The following is a 15758-nucleotide window of genomic DNA, read 5'->3' as shown; positions in this document are numbered from 1 at the left end:
GGTGTATATGTTCAGTAGAACACCACTCAGCCATAATGCAGTTTTGCTGTTTGCAACAGCATGGGTCGACCCGGTGGATGTTATGATTAGTGAAATAAGTCAGAGAGAGACAAATACCATAATTAGATATTACCGCTTATATGTGGAATGTAAAAGAACAAACTGGTGAATATAAAGAAACGGAGACAGACTCACAGATATATAAACAAACTAGTGGCTGCTCATGGGGAGAGGAAATGGGAGGGACAGGGTCGGGGGTGGGGGGTTAAGAGGTGCAGACCACTGTGTGTAAAATATGTAAACTAAAAGGGTGTATTGTGCAGAGTAGGAAATATTGCCATCATTTTACAATAACTATAAATGAATTATAACCTGTGAAATTGTTGTCGCTGTTCTATGCACCTGAAACTAATAGAATGGAAATCAACTGTGCCTCAGTGAAAAACTGTTTGAAACTTTAAAAGCTATGGAACGTTAGAGTAAGAGATTGTATTTAATATGTGTAATTCTAGAATACATCGCAGACTTCCTAACTTTGTAAACCAACTGGAACCTGATGACTGAAATGTTTACGTGTAAAATGGTTTTTAGGAAGAGTGCTTACTACAGTGCTTTCCCAGACAGCGCAAAATAAGGAAGGAAATACATGCTTCCCATTGCTACTGTCAATGCTAATGCGTTCCTCGTTCTTTCACTCTCTTCAAACTCAAAAAAATATTTCCTACCTAAATTCATCTCTACTTGGGTCATTCCCTACATCTTATTGCTACTTTCTCTTCATTGTATCCTTGTTAATAACCAAAATAAAGGGTGAAAGTAACAGGTTGGCCACTCAGACTAATGGGGAGTAGGGTGAGGAATTCCTTAGTTACTCTAGGCAAATTAACTGAACATCATGATCTCTGCTTTTTTTTTTTTTTGCATTCCATTCATTATTTGAAATAAACTTTCTAATGTAGGCTGTACTAGAGCACAGCAATTAAATCTGCTAACAAAAAAGACCATCCTCACTGTAGGTAGAGCATGCTTTATTCAAACCATATGACTCTTATTTCCATCCAGCGGTGGCACTGAAAACTTGATGTGTTTTAGAAAGCAGTAAATTTAGTACCGTGTGTGGAAGGACTTCTAGTTGTAGCAAATTTTAAAAGAAATTCGTGTTTTCAAAAAAGAGTACGTAATTCAGATAATGTGCCAGACTAATTGAAACAGTTTAAAAATTAAAGTTAATGTCTAATGTTTGGATTAAACACAAAATCTCTAGCCTTTCACCAGTTTTACCAGCTTACTACCAACAGTAAATGTTAATGGCTTGTGAGAAATGAACAGGAAGGTGAGCCAGGAGGCATCTACATTAACATTCCCTTATGCTAATTGAAGTATTATTAAATCTTACTTTTTTTAAAGACTTAAAGTGTAAAATTGGTCATTTAATTCCATAGTTGTTATAAGGTATATTCCAGAATTGAACTGGAAAAATTAGTTTTCAATCCAAAAGTACCAATCAATTTTAGTATTCATGAAACAATGAAAAATAATTTGATCAGGGAGAAATGAAAACAACTCATTTTTAATTTCCAGATTGTTGAGCTATAAAAGTATTTCACATGACGTGCAAAAGAAGGAAATTACATTTCATAATGAAATAATTCCTGTGACCAGGAGAACCTTACCAATACACAACCATATTTAATTATAAAGCTTCTTATCCTCTTAAAAAATACATCTAGAAGAAATATTTTAACATTTGTGTCTGCATCTTTTTAAAAAAATTTTATTTTGCAGTAACATTTATTAGAAATATTGTAACACAGACACATTCCTACAGGTAGTCCTGTTAAATGGAATTAAACCCTATGTAATCATTGTATTTAAAATATAATTTTTTATGGATTTTAGACAATTGGGACTTCAAATCATGAGTGTCATAGTTAGTTCAATCCACTACTTAATGATTAAACGTTCAAGGTTTTACATTAATAATTTTATATGAACAAATTTAAATTTTTATCTATTCAAATGTTATTTTAAAAAATTATTTATTTACATATTTCAAACATCAAGTAATAAGATCAGTCTCTATGAAAATTCAACAAGAAGTTCCCAGTTGTGCCTGCATCTTTAATTAAGGCATTATTACTGTTGTTGTATTACAAAACAAAAATAAGCTTAACTTCTGGAAAATGCCAGGTAGCTAAATGTTAACAGTTTCATCCAAGCTAATTTAATGTCATGAATTGATCATCAACATTTAGCTAATATTAAAAATATATATATTCTAATGTTAAAACTGGAGTTTCTTTAAAGGAAGAAGGCTAAAATTTTTCTCAATGATCGACTTTTTAGTTAACTCTAATTCTGTGTTTTCTGCTAAAGAAGTGACTGAATTCTTTTGCTTTTCTTTGATTCTGACCACAGCAACCAGTCTGAGATTTTACATGATAAAGGAAGTCTGTGGAACTAATCCTAGAAACCTCTTTTCTGTTTTCTCACGTAACACCTCCAGGCACCTAAAAGACAGAGTACTTCATTTGCATTCTTAAACTTTGGGAACTTAGAATGATTCTTTCGTCTGGAAGTGTTATTGCATCTACATTTCCTCGAAGATAAAAAGAAAGGTTAACAGCCAGTCAGGTTTCTGTTAGCTCATCTCTTCTCAGTGTCCTGCTCTGCACACAGGGAGTGCAGAGTGTGGAAGAGACTACACAGCCTCTCCTCAACACTCATGGAGACTCTGAAAATAGGTATCAGTGCTGATTACCGGGAAATGAAAAGAAATCAGATGTGCACAAAAACACGGCAAACACTAACAGACTTCACTCTTAGTCTTTTAAAATGGAAGAAACATTTCCATAATTAATAGCAGGCGGACTCTTTACTAGCTGATCCACAGGGAAGCCCAAGAATACTGTAGTGGGTAGCCTATCCCTTCTGCAGGGGATCTTCCTGACCCAGGAATCGAATCAGGGTCTCCTGCATTTGCAGGCAGATTCTTTTACCAACTGAGCTATCAGGGAAGCCCAATACAGAATATAGAAACCCGAATTTCTAAAAGTAGAATGTTTTCCACCTGAGCTTAAAAAGTTTACCCCCCACCCCAAACACAAAGAGATTTAGATATTTTTAGTTTGTTTATTTAAATGATTTCTATTAAATTAGTACTAAAAACCTCTTCTTTGCCCTAAGAACCTTTGTCAGAAACCCACATCATTTAGTAAAAGGCACTTAGCAGTTTTTTGAGTTGACAATAGCTGAAGAATAGAAATGGAAACCACCCCACTCACTGTCAAATATTAGAAATAGATATTGTCTTATGGCTGTTTTGTCCACTTCCTATGCTTGCGTGAAAAACAAGGTTTTATATTGCTTAACTAAAAACCTGACTTCTGCCAATTGTTACAGTGTGAAGAGTTACCACTATTCTATTTCCCTAACTAAATATTGTACATGGTTATCATCTGGAAGTAATAACATTACTTGAGTGCATTGGGCCAAGTATACACTTAATACAAAATATACATTAGACTTAATGAAATCCAGATACTAGTCATTTCACAAGAGAAGGACACAGTTTCCTTTGGTTAAACCAAGTCACAGCATATACAGTGTACCCTCAGTTAAGTACAGCTTATAAGCATGTCATTAGATTTCAGTTGATCTTGCAGTTAGCATCCCAAACAAATTGAAGAACTTTGCTGGTTTGTAAGTTTATGTTGAGAATTTTAAAGAGCCTTTGTTTCCCCTTCTACTATCCACCCCCGGCAACAGTCAGGTTCCTTAATATTCTTATCCTAATGAATCAGTGTAAACTGGGTTCTTAATTTGCAATGAGCAGACTAGCTCTTGAAGAAAATGACTTCTACAAATGAGGAGGGTGGGGGCTGATGGAACCTTCTTCCAGGTGGTTCTGCGCCTCTGTCATGGACGTCCCGCAGTCAGCGTAGAGGAAAGCAAATTAGGGTTCATATCCTGATCTTCTCGAGTGTGCATGCTGTGCAGCCTGGGACTCCCAGTAAATGCTCATGCACACCTTGTCCCCAATACTGGAGTGAAGACCCAGCTGACTGGCGTTTATCCATGTCTGTGAAAACCCCACTATAAATGTTTTACCCATCTCTGTGTTCAAATGTTCTCCTTTTTCTTTCTAATCATTGTTTTGAAAAGTACCCTGAGTGTAGGTTCAAAGCCAGCTACCCAGACAGGTTTCAACACTGATGTCAGGAGCTGAGAGGAGAACCCTTCCATCTTCTACACAGTAACTTGTTAGAGCCCAAGTGCCAACTTGGCTGAAATTCCTTCTTGGTACTGAATTGAGTTCTTTGGTTTTAACTTAGAAAAAAAAAAAAAAAGCTGAGTAACATTGCATCAAATACCAGAAGTGGTCTCATTGGAAGCAAAAACTAAAATCAGCTTGTGGGTTGCATGTGTGACATTTGCAATATAGTGTAACATACTGTGATCAAGTGTTAGTTGCTCAGTCAGGTCTGACCTTTCTCGACCCCTTGGACTGTAGCCTGCTCGGCTCCTCTGTCCGTGGGATTTCCCAGGCAAGAATACCAGAGTGGGTTGCCGTTTCCTTCTCCAGGGGATCTTCCCGACCCAGGGGTAGAACCCGGGTCTCCTGCATTGCAGGCAGGTTCTTTACCATCTGATCTACCAGGGAAGCCCCAACTGTAACCAAAAATGTAATGAACCGCAGCTTCTGGCACCTGATCCGCAGCGAGCACGGTGTGCCACAGGCAGTGAAGCAGAGGCAGTGAGAGGGAGCGGAGGAAGGCTGGAGGATGGCCTCTCCCCGAGGGGTTCTGGTTTCATGCCAGATCGGACAGCAGTCCCGTCCCCCTCCACTGATGCACCAGCGTTCCACTGCTCAGAGAGTGCAGTCCAGGCTCATCTGTGACTTCAGCGGTGCTCACGGCCACAGGAAGCTCTCTTTTTTTCTTTGCAAAGAACTAGTCAGACGGAATCCCAAATCAGCCCTCCCTCTGGTCTTCTTGTGAGCTCTTCCCGGGCCTCATCCATACAGCACGATCTGTGTATTCTGGGAGCAGCGATGCTGCCGAGGCTGGGTTTTGTCCGCGTCATCCCGCAAAGGTGATGCTTCTCTGCTTCATCCCTGTTACTTTTTACCTATAGTGGCAGCGGTTGTTGACAGTTGGTCAGGCTTCAGTTTGTACGAAAGAGCCACGTACTGAAGCCCCCCAGCCAGGCATGAGAGTGCCCCGTCTCCCTTCCCCGCCTCGCTCTCCTTCTTTCTTGCTTTACCTCCCCCCTTTTCTCCCTCCCTGCTTCTTTTTCTTCCTCTCTCCGTCTCTTTCTTTCCTTTTCTCCCTTCCTTTCTCTCTACCTCCTTCCCTTCCCCTACCTTTCTTAAAAGCCAAAAACAGGTCCCTGAAGAGGTTAGCAAGCTCGTCTGAGCAACAGCTCACCTCCTGGTCCCAGTGTTAGTTTTACTCCTGTAAGCTGGTGGCTACTTTCAAAATTTTTATTTTGAAAATAAAAGGCAGATACAGAAGAAAACTACACAGAACGCACGTGGGCTTGCTTAAGGCGAATAATCATGTAACCATTACATAGATTCGGATGTCAGACATCAGCCCCAGTCCTAGAGTGCCTGTCCACGTGACCCATCTCAATCCCAACCTCCAATCTTTCCCTGTACATACAAACTGCTTTGACGTTTACAGTAATCCTTTTCTGGCATTATAAAGTAATCTTATTGTCCATGTGTGCCTCCCTGGACCCTGAGATCTGTCTTGCCCATTTATTTTCCATTTTGATACGTCTTCGAAGTTTCTCTTAAGCCACAGGTTCTCCCCTTATACATTTCTCTTCCTTACAGTTTATCTGTTGAATAAACCTGGGGCTTTTTGACCCATAAAGTGTCTCTCAGTCTTGACTTAGCTGATGGGGTAATCATGGCACCCTTCAGCATTTCCTGCAGGCGGGTCCCATCTCTGAATCCAGGTTGTCAGACTTAAGTTTCAATTCCTTTAACCAGGACTATAGGAGGCACAAGTCTTGTTAGTGGTTTTTAAGGTCTGAGTAGCCTTTGATGCTGACTATTCCTTCATTAGATTGCAAAAATGGTGATATTTTAATTCTAACATCTTTTGCATTATTTAATTGGAATGTATTTATAAAGAAACTCTTCCCCTCGTTTGGTTTCCTAGTGGTGGAATTCATATAGAAAGAGCAAGATAGTGTATAATTCTTTACCTTTGTTTATAGTTTTAGAGGTAATAAGTAGGTTCCTTACTCGGTTAACTTCCTTCAGAGTTAACCAGTTCCTTGTAAAAGTATCACTATGAAGTCGTAGATTGAGACATATTCTGTAGGTTTAAGTCTGCTGAAATTACTAGTGAAGCTCCAGTTGTGACTGTTTGGCTGGGGAGTGCCTAAGTTGGCTCCTGATCTTCTTGACTTGACCCTTGTAATCTTTTATAGCTGCTCTGCTCTGTATTTCTTGCTCCAGGCCTTTAATCAGGTGACTTTTTTAGATGCGTTGGTTTCTTTTAATGGTATTTAGAGTGGCTCAGATGGTAAAGCGTCTGCTTGCAATGCGGGAGACCTGCGTTCGATCCCTGGGTCAGGAAGGTCCTCTGGAGAAGGAAATGGCAACCCACTCCAGTACTCTTGCCTGAAAAACTCCATGGACTGTCGCCTGAGGAGCCTGGTAGCTGACAGTCCGTGGAGTCACAGAGAGTCAGACACGACTGAGCGACTTCGCTTCCCTTTCACTTTCACCCTGTGTGCCGGGCATGATCATTGCTGCTAATAGTTGTTGTTTCTAGGCCTTTTTAATTTATAGGCCAAGTGATAAAATATGTGTATTCCTAGAATTTTAACGTTTCATGTTACATACATGTTTATTACACATACTTTATGTTATATTAACTGTTATATTAAAGGAATATATGACATCCATATAGTTAATATGTGTATATTTAGATATAATGCTGACCTCAACCCCAAGTAGGGTATATATAACACAAATTTAATATCTAATATAGAGATGATATAATAAACATCTCCATCAATGAAATACGGAACAGTTTTGTAATATGTGGTATGTGTAACATGATATCAAACTGTAATTAAATATAGCCTGTATTTTGTGTGAGATAGGAATACGAACTGTGATCATAGTAATACCAGGTTGGTCAAAACGTTCATTTGGGCTTTTCCATACGATGTTATAGGAAAACTCGAATGAACTTTTTGGCCAAACCAACACTTTAAACTAAAATTCATGATTATAGAACTTTTACTTAACCTCTTCTTTGTTAACTTGTATCTTTATCCTTCCATAGTTAGAATTCTGACTTTCACAGATAGAAGAAACGATAAAATTAAGATACCTCCTAATTACTTGTCAGTAGTTCACACACAGCAAAGGATAACAATTATAATAAAAAGTTTTACACACCTCCCTATTCTCCTACACTTTGAAAAATAGTTCTCCTGTATTTGTAATGCGTGAAAGTCCAACTATTCCCCTTGCTGTGTTTGTGTTCTCTTCTTAGCTTCCGTTCAGATTTGGTTGTATGAGTAACTGCAGACTCTCCCAGGTAGTCTCTCTGTAGCTGTTTTGGTTTCCTGAAGCTCATTCTCTAGTATGGGCAAAGCTTTTCTGTCAAGAGCCAGATAGCAAGTATTTTGGGCTTTGTATGCCTTGTGATCTGTTGCTAGTGCTTAGTCTTATCATGGGAGTGAGAGAGCGGCCATGCAACCTGTAAGCTAGAGCATGACTGTCCTCCAGTAAACCTATCTTTCAGTTTCATGTAATTTTCACATGTCATGATTTAGCACTCCTAAACTTCTCTCCCCAAACAATTAAACATGTAAACCATGTAAGGTTCGTCCTTAGGTTGTGGACCCTTCGGGAACAGGTAGTAGGCCAGATTTGGCCCACAGGCTAGTTCTGTTGGATTCCTCAGGAGAAGGTCGTGAGTTCCTGCTGGTTGTTACACTTTTCTCTGCCTTTATACTTGGCGGTCAGTTGTGTTGGATGTAAAATTCTTGGCTCATCCTTTCTTTTCTTGAATATCTTACTCAGTGGAGTACATTATTATATTTTGGCATGATTTATTGCTGTCAGATCTGGTGATAATTTAAACTTCTCTTTTGAGCAAGTCACTTTTTTTCCTTTTTAAGTGGTCTTGCTGGACTGTATCATGGTACAATTTGCTCTGGGTTGAATTTTTGAAATAGGGTGTGCTATGTTTAATAGTTAACTTTCGATTTTAAGAAAATTTGCTTGAGTTTTGGTTTTCAGTATTTTTTCTTAGTCCCCCCACCCACCAAAGACTGCTCTTATTCATATGTTGGATGTTCTTTCTTTATTTTTGGCATTTGTCCTCTTCTCCTGGATCCTAATTTTTTTTTTAAGTTTCCTCCTTTGACTCCCTGTCTCCTGTCAGGCATTGTTTGTTTTCTTTATTCACTCTGATTTTTCTCTAGTTGAGTCTTGACTTCCAAAATTATTTTCTTTTGCCTTTCTAATTCTAGCTTTATGTCTGTCACCTCATTTCTGAGCATTTCTAATTCTAATTTATGTTATTTCATGTTTTCTGATTTTAAAATGTCTTTCAGTTTGTTTTGAAATGATAGGTGACACTCTGATCTGCTGTGTTACCATGCCTTTCTCATGCTTTTTTCCTCCATGGATGTTATTCTAGTTCTTGTTTTTTTCTCATAAAAACTATGTATGGGATTTTACCTAGACACTTTTATTTAGCTTAGTTTTATGTGTGAAATTAGTTTTCCCGTATATTGCTTTTAAAAGAGCTGTATGGTTTTTAAAATCAGTGATACATGCCTAAGAAGTTCAAATATTTGAACAGAGAGAGCAGGAAAAGATTTATTCTGAGGTCTTGAAAGGATGAATTAACCTTGTAATTTCTTTTATTCTTTTTGATGCTCATATTGTTACCAACACATTCATTGGGTAACTTTTTATATAATATGTGCTTTTGAGATAACTATGTTAATTTTTTGAAAGCTTTCTCACTGACTCAGTTTTTTTTAATCCTCATGTGCTAACTTCTCTGCCCCAGTCAGAGAAGGTCCAGAAACTGGCCTTTTCTATGAGAAATTAGTATTCCTTTTTTTAGGGACTAAAAATTAAAATCCAGAATCTAGGTACTTTAGGCACTTTGGCAGTTTTTTCGTAGCTATGTCTCCTATCTGTCTGACCCTCGTTTTACAGTTTATCCAAGTAGTAATTCTTTATGAGTCTAAAATGTACACATGAAAAAAAGAATCTGAATTCATAGTATAGCAGTTTACTGTCATGGTATTTCTAAGAATGAATTACATATCATACATTCTAATTTTTACAGATGATTATTTCTGTCCTGCCTTCGTAACATAAAGCCTATTGTAAATTAAATCTATTTCCCTAACATGTTGCTCAAACTCAACCCTTTTCCCCGTTTTTCTATCAAAATACAACCAGAACCATGAAATCACAGAATTTAGAAGATGAAAACGTTTGTTTTTTTGCAGTTAGGAGCAGTGGTTTCAGCTTTTTGTAATTTTTTTTTACATATCACTAAAATGATGTGGTGATGATGAAAAAAAATTCCTCTTTTCCATGACCATTATACATTTACCTGTATTTAGGTATTATATTTGTCATTCATGGTAAATTTAAATGGTCCTTGAAAAGCCTAGTTTGAGAAGTAGGTTTTATTGCTTTGTCACGTCAAAGAGGTTTACTGGTGATTAAGGAAAACGGATAAGAGAAGATACAGGGTTAACAGTGGAGTACTGAAAGTTTATTAGTTCATAAATTTTGGCCTTAAGTTCTAAATCACACAAAGGACTCTGGTCAAAAACTTAGGACTTCTGAAACATGCTTTGTCACTTTGCAATTACCATACATCTTAGCCTTGCCTGTTTGGTCAGAGAATGATGGGGGTCAGGAGCTATGATACTGCTGTCTCAATTTGCCATAATTACATTTAAAGGCTAACCCAGGGAGTACTACCAAAACATAAGAAGATCTGTTTGAATAGTTCCTCAGTGTGCCACTGGCTATTTTTCTTTGTGTTGGACGGAAATAAGAATAGTCACTAAATGCTTGATGTGCGTGTTCTTTCTTGGTAATTTTGCATTTTGGGGTGATTTTCCTCAAATTAGAATGCATGAAAAAAGCCTGGTTAATCAGTGGTTCCTGGTCGTTGGGCTCTTGTTAATCAGAAGTTTTACTGTATAATCATAATGTATTTTGGATGTTCTCATTTTATGTTGTTTCTTCAGCTCTTTGTGCGGGTATTCTGATTACTTGATTACATCTGCCAGGCATAGTGGTATTTAAAACAATTTATAATAAAAATTCCTCCATCTTAGCAAGTAAAATGAGAATATGGAAAGACAATTGGTAGTTGAAACATGATCGTTTCCTCTTGAGTTAGTGTTTATTGAGCTGTAGGCGTGGGATAAAGAGAAGTGAGCATGACTGTTGCTCTAGTGCAGACCGACTAGTTTATCCTTCCAGAGACACAGAGTATGTGGTGTGCGGTCCTGCCATCACTTCCCCTTGAACAGAGCGGTTCAGTTTTCTATGTGCTTTACATTTTGGGGGTTTCACATAGGATTTTCTTTTGTAAGAAAATGAGTTTCTGTTAAAACTGCATAAAAGCATTCGATAGAGATGAACTTTATGAGCGCCAGTTACGGCTGAGGAGATTTCTTATCTAGCGTTCTGCTGTAGTAACACCGGGCTTCTCTGGTGGTTCAGACGGTAAAGAATCTGCCTGCAATGCAGGAGACTCAGGTTTGATCCCTGGTTCGGGAAGATCCCCTGGAAAAGGGAATGGCAACCCACTCCAGCATTCTTGCCTGGAAAACCCGAGGGACAGAGACCCTGGAGGGCTACAGTCTCCAGGATCGCAAAGAATCGGACATGACTGAGTGACCAACAGTTTTGCAGTGACACTAGTGACTTCTGGTATTTGAGTTCCTGTAATGTATGTGGGGTCCTGTGAACCTAGCTGTCTGCCTATTCTAGTGTTCTCTCTCTGTCAGGACTTCCGGGTGAGAGACAAGAACTAATAGTTGTGGCACTCAGCTTCCTGTTTTACATTATTATTTTGTTTAGTCCTTCCATCAAACTTGCAAGGTGGTTATTATCCCCTTATCCCCCTTGTCGCACAAAAGAGGCTTTAAACTCAGAATCTTAAAAATTCCTCTCTTCTGTTTTGCTTTTGGGTCAGAGTGAGTGCCTGAGTTTAAAGGCATTGGCTTTTCTGTACATTTTATCTGAGTGACTTTAACTACAATCTTAATTTCCTCCTATTAGATCCCTTTAAACATCCCAATCTTAGCCTAGACGTATAACCTTATACATCTTGTAAGGTCTTATAACCTCCAGACGTCACTGTCTGTCTCCTGAACTTAGGCACTTGACTATCCCACACTTGACTGGCTCAGCCTTTGTACAGCTGAAATTGTCATATCATCTCCCCAATATTTACCTCCTCACACATTCCCTTTGTTGAGTCCCTGTTATCCTTGCATCTCCTGCTCTCGTTGCTCAGTCACGTCCAACTCTGCGACCCCATGAACTGCAGCACGCTGGGCTTCCCTGTCCTTCTCTCTCTCTGAAGTTTACTCAGATTCATGTCCATTCAGTCAGTGATGCCATCCAGCCACCTCATCCTCTGTCGCCCCTTCTCCTCTTGCCCTCAGTCTTTCCCAGCATCAAGGTCTTTTACAATGAGTCACTTCTTCGCATCAGGTGGCCAGAGTGTTGGAGCTTCAGCATCAGTCCTTCCAGTGAATATTCAGGGTTGATTTCCTTGAGGATTGACTGGTTTGATCTCGTTGCAGCCCACGAGACTCTCCAGAGTCTTCTCTACCACCACAATTGCAGAGCATCAATTTTTCGGTGCTCAGCCTTCTTTATGGTCCAACTTTCACATCCATATAGGACTATTAGGAAAACCATAGCTTTGACTATACAGATCTTTGTTGGCAAAGTGATGTCTTTGCTTTTTAATATGCTGTCTAGGTTTGTCATAGCTCTTCTTCCAAGGAGTAGACGTCTTTGGGGTGAATCCTCTTTGCCCACGATGGTGGAGAGCACCCAAGCAATACACTGCAGTAGCTACTTTGGATGATACTCGCATCAGGAAGATGAAGTTGCTTTCTGAAGCCAAGAGCCTTTTCAGGCTGCAGTGCCAGTAGATAGAATATGAGATGTTAATTATGTGATTTATTCTTTACACTGACTGTGGCCAGAGAGCACGAGAGAGTCAGCAGTTAGGCATCTGATGCCAGTGAAGCCCTGCATGCAATCTGACTTTTGCCTCTTCGTATCTAACCTCAATTCTTTACCCAGTGACCGCATCCTTTACCTCAGCAAACCCCTTCTTTATTTCTCTAGACTGCTCTGCAGTGGCACTGACTCCATCGTATTTTGTTCTGTTCCTTATTGGTGTCCATGAGCTTTTTGTTTACTTTAATAACATCAACACAGAGAGATGGACTTGTTGCTGGGGACCTAAATGTGACTTCAGTAGCTTTTATTGAAACCATTAACTCTGCCTGGTAAATTGCTACTATATTCTTTATTCAGTTCTTGTAGTCACAAGGATATTAAAATTCTATAGTTTAATTTGTCTCTTTCTCTGAGGTACTGGTGATCTGCTTCATGTCCCCTTGAATTAATTGATATCCTGTGATTTTTGTCCAGGTTATCCCCTACGCTTAGCTCAAAGCCTGACAGAGAGTTAGTGTTCATTGAAAATGCGCTGTGCTGTGGGTCATTGAGAATACAAAGATTTGTAAGACATTTGAAAGGTGAATTTTCTATTTGGATTGGGTGGCAGAGTACTAGATATAGCTCCAACACCATAGAATTTGCTTTTCCAAAGAATACCGTTAATATCAGGTAGTTCTTTTAATGATTTTTCTCTGACCTGACTTTGTTTCATGTATCTTTATACACTTATACTATATGAAATACTATATCATTTATTGTAACATGTTGGCTCAAATGCTTGCTTTTAAGTTGTTTATGGCCTGTGAGTAACTAGTAAGTATACATATGGGTTTTTATTAAGAAACTGTGACTCTGTATCAAGCACTGTAATGTTTTTGTTACGAATTTCTACTTGCTTTTCTCCACAGGCAGCAGAAGATGTCATTTTCATTGGACCTGATACACATGCTATTCAAGCCATGGGTGACAAGATTGAAAGCAAATTATTAGCTAAGAAAGCAAAGGTTAACACAATCCCTGGCTTTGATGGAGTGGTCAAGGTGAGAAACTGCGTTACTCTGATCTTTCCAGTACATGTCCTGAGGTCAAACATTTTGTCCAAAATGTAGGATAAAATGCAGTTTTTGCTTTTTAAAATATTCGTGTTGGATTAAAAAAAAACCATGTTGTTTACACTTGGATTAGTTTGAATGGAACAAGTTAAAAAGAGGAAGAAGCCACTTGAGCATTGTATTTAATGAATGTTTGACTTTCATAGGAGAAAACTTGGTGATAAAGAAATGTGCCGTTAGCTATATGGATTTCATTTATTGTTGTTTTTTCTTTAATGTTTGAAACATGATGTTGCTGTGTCTTTCCGGTGAGCTCCTGTCCATATGCATAAAACATAAGTCGTACATGTGTTTCTGGTGGAGAGTGGTATAGCTGTGTGTCGCTGTGGATCCCAGGGACATCTCAATCCAGCAGCTTCTGCAGCGGCTGAAGGCTTCTAAGGAAGAAAGGCAGAAGTCAGAGTGTATGTCTTCCCTCCCTCTCTATGCTTCTCCGCACCATCAAGGAAAAATTAATTCATTTTTTTTTCTCATGAGGAAAGAGTCTCTTTGTAGACTTTCACCTTGGGATTTGAATTAGTCTCCAAGACCTTTTCATCATAGTGTTTCTTATTGCCCTTTCTGAACTGGGCGATTCTTCCCATCATTGTGCTGGGTTATTTCATGCATTACAGGATAGTTAGCAAGCTGGGCCCCTGATTAGGAAATATCCTAAACTTCTTGTCCGTATTTATCTGTATTTACCTTAATACGTTATCATTCATTTTTTTTCTTCTTTCGTCTTACAGTGAATAAGATACTTCCCATCCTCCGTAAAGCCAGTTCTTCCTCTTATGTCCCAGATGTTGGCTATATCTCCCTCACAGGCTGCAGTCTTCACTGATGGAATTTTTTCTCTACATGTCTTAAAACTCTCCTTGTCTTTCAGTACCCTTCCATTATCACTGCTGTTAAACGAACCCAGTCAGTCAAAAAGGTACTGACCCCTGAGCTTAGTGAGTAGCTCGTGGTGATAAAAGAGGCCGGTGGTCCCTCACCACAGTGCTTCCGTGTGGGGGGAGAGAAATTGCCTTCCTCCTTCTCCGAGAGCACGGGACCCTCTTGTCGCACCACGGCTGCCACCTTAGTTCTCCTTCCTTTCACAGCCGTGGAAGAATTGTCCTCGGTCGCTTTCATTTCACACTTTACCCCTTAGCTTTAGTCTACATCTGGCTCCTTTCCTCTCACTGACATTTTTCTGCGAAGGTTACCAGCAACGGTTCCCTCTCACAAAATCCAGTGTGTGATATGTGTATTTTTTAAGCAACCAGGAAGTATTCTTATTAATATCTAGAGTATTCATTTTTCCAATTATGTGGGTCCTAAGGTACACAAAAAAATAGCAGGTAAAAATAAAAACAGTACAGAATAAGAACTACTTTAAGACAGTTTTATCATTGACTAAATATCAGTGATCTTTTGTAATATAAAACTGTCCTCAGTGGCTGGTCTATAAAAAGTGTAAGTAGGACATGGATTTCCCCAGTAATTTTTCTGGCTACTGACACAACAACTTCTACAATTTAATTTCAGAGATTAAAGAACAGGAGAACTTTATGTGCTAACATGTCATGTCATACATATGTTGCACTGTGTATTATCTCATTTGGACACTGTATACTTACCTCAGTCTTTTCAGAGCCTTTCAGTCTCTTGGCTACTCTCTGCTTCTTGAAATACTTCTGGTGCATTACTCTTCATTCTAGTTTTGTGTTTGTATTCTTGGCTTCTTTAAATGCTTCATTCTTAGTATTCATGCTGATTTTTCTTCCTAATTTTGTCCCTTAAATGTTGAATTTATTCTGAGTTTTCTCTTATTGTACAGACTCATTCTAAGCAATATAACTTCTTTTTTATGGCTTCAGATCTCAAACATGTTTGTCTCTTCAGTTCAGTTCAGTTGCTCAGTCGTGTCCGACTCTTTGCGACCCCATGGACTCCAGCACGCCAGGCCTCCCTGTCCATCACCAATTCCTGGAGTCTACTCAAACTTGTGTCCATTGAGTCGGTGATGCCATCCAACCATCTCATCCTCTGTCGTCCCCCCCCCTCCTCCCACCCTCAATCTTTCCCAGCATCAGAGTCTTTTCAAATGAGTCCTCTCTTTGCATCAGGTGACCAGTCTATTGGAGTTTCAGCTACAGCATCAGTCCTTCCAATGAGTATTCAGGACTGATCTCCTTTAGGATGGACAGGTTGGCTCTCTTTCCAGTCCAAGGTACTCTCAAGAGTCTTCTCCAACACCACAGTTCAAATGCATCAATTCTTCGGTGCTCAGCTTTCTTTATAGGCCAACTCTCACATCCATACGTGACTACAGGAAAAACCATAGCTTTGACTAAACGGACTTTTTAGTAAGCTGTCTAGGTTGGTCATAACTTTTCTTCCAAGGAGCAAGTGTCTTTTAATTTCATGGCTGCAGTCACCATCTGCAG

At 39.1% G+C, this 15758-nt stretch overlaps 1 protein-coding gene across 1 annotated transcript in view; it reads left to right on the top strand.

The window, feature by feature from the left end:
- Positions 1-15758, top strand: part of PCCA (propionyl-CoA carboxylase subunit alpha) — a 377769-nt gene that overhangs the window by 89663 nt on the left and 272348 nt on the right. Inside the window, exon 7 of the mRNA XM_055426614.1 lies at positions 13141-13272. Within this exon, the coding sequence (XP_055282589.1) occupies positions 13141-13272 (132 nt within the window). The remainder of the gene's footprint in view (positions 1-13140; positions 13273-15758) is intronic.

The sequence above is a fragment of the Moschus berezovskii genome, chromosome 13, assembly GCF_049115385.1.
Source record: "Moschus berezovskii isolate FMDL1 chromosome 13, NW_MosBer_1.0, whole genome shotgun sequence".
Taxonomy (NCBI): Eukaryota; Metazoa; Chordata; class Mammalia; order Artiodactyla; family Moschidae; genus Moschus; species Moschus berezovskii.
Note: the sequence above shows the minus strand (reverse complement) of the source record. Positions and strands in the feature narration are given on the sequence as shown.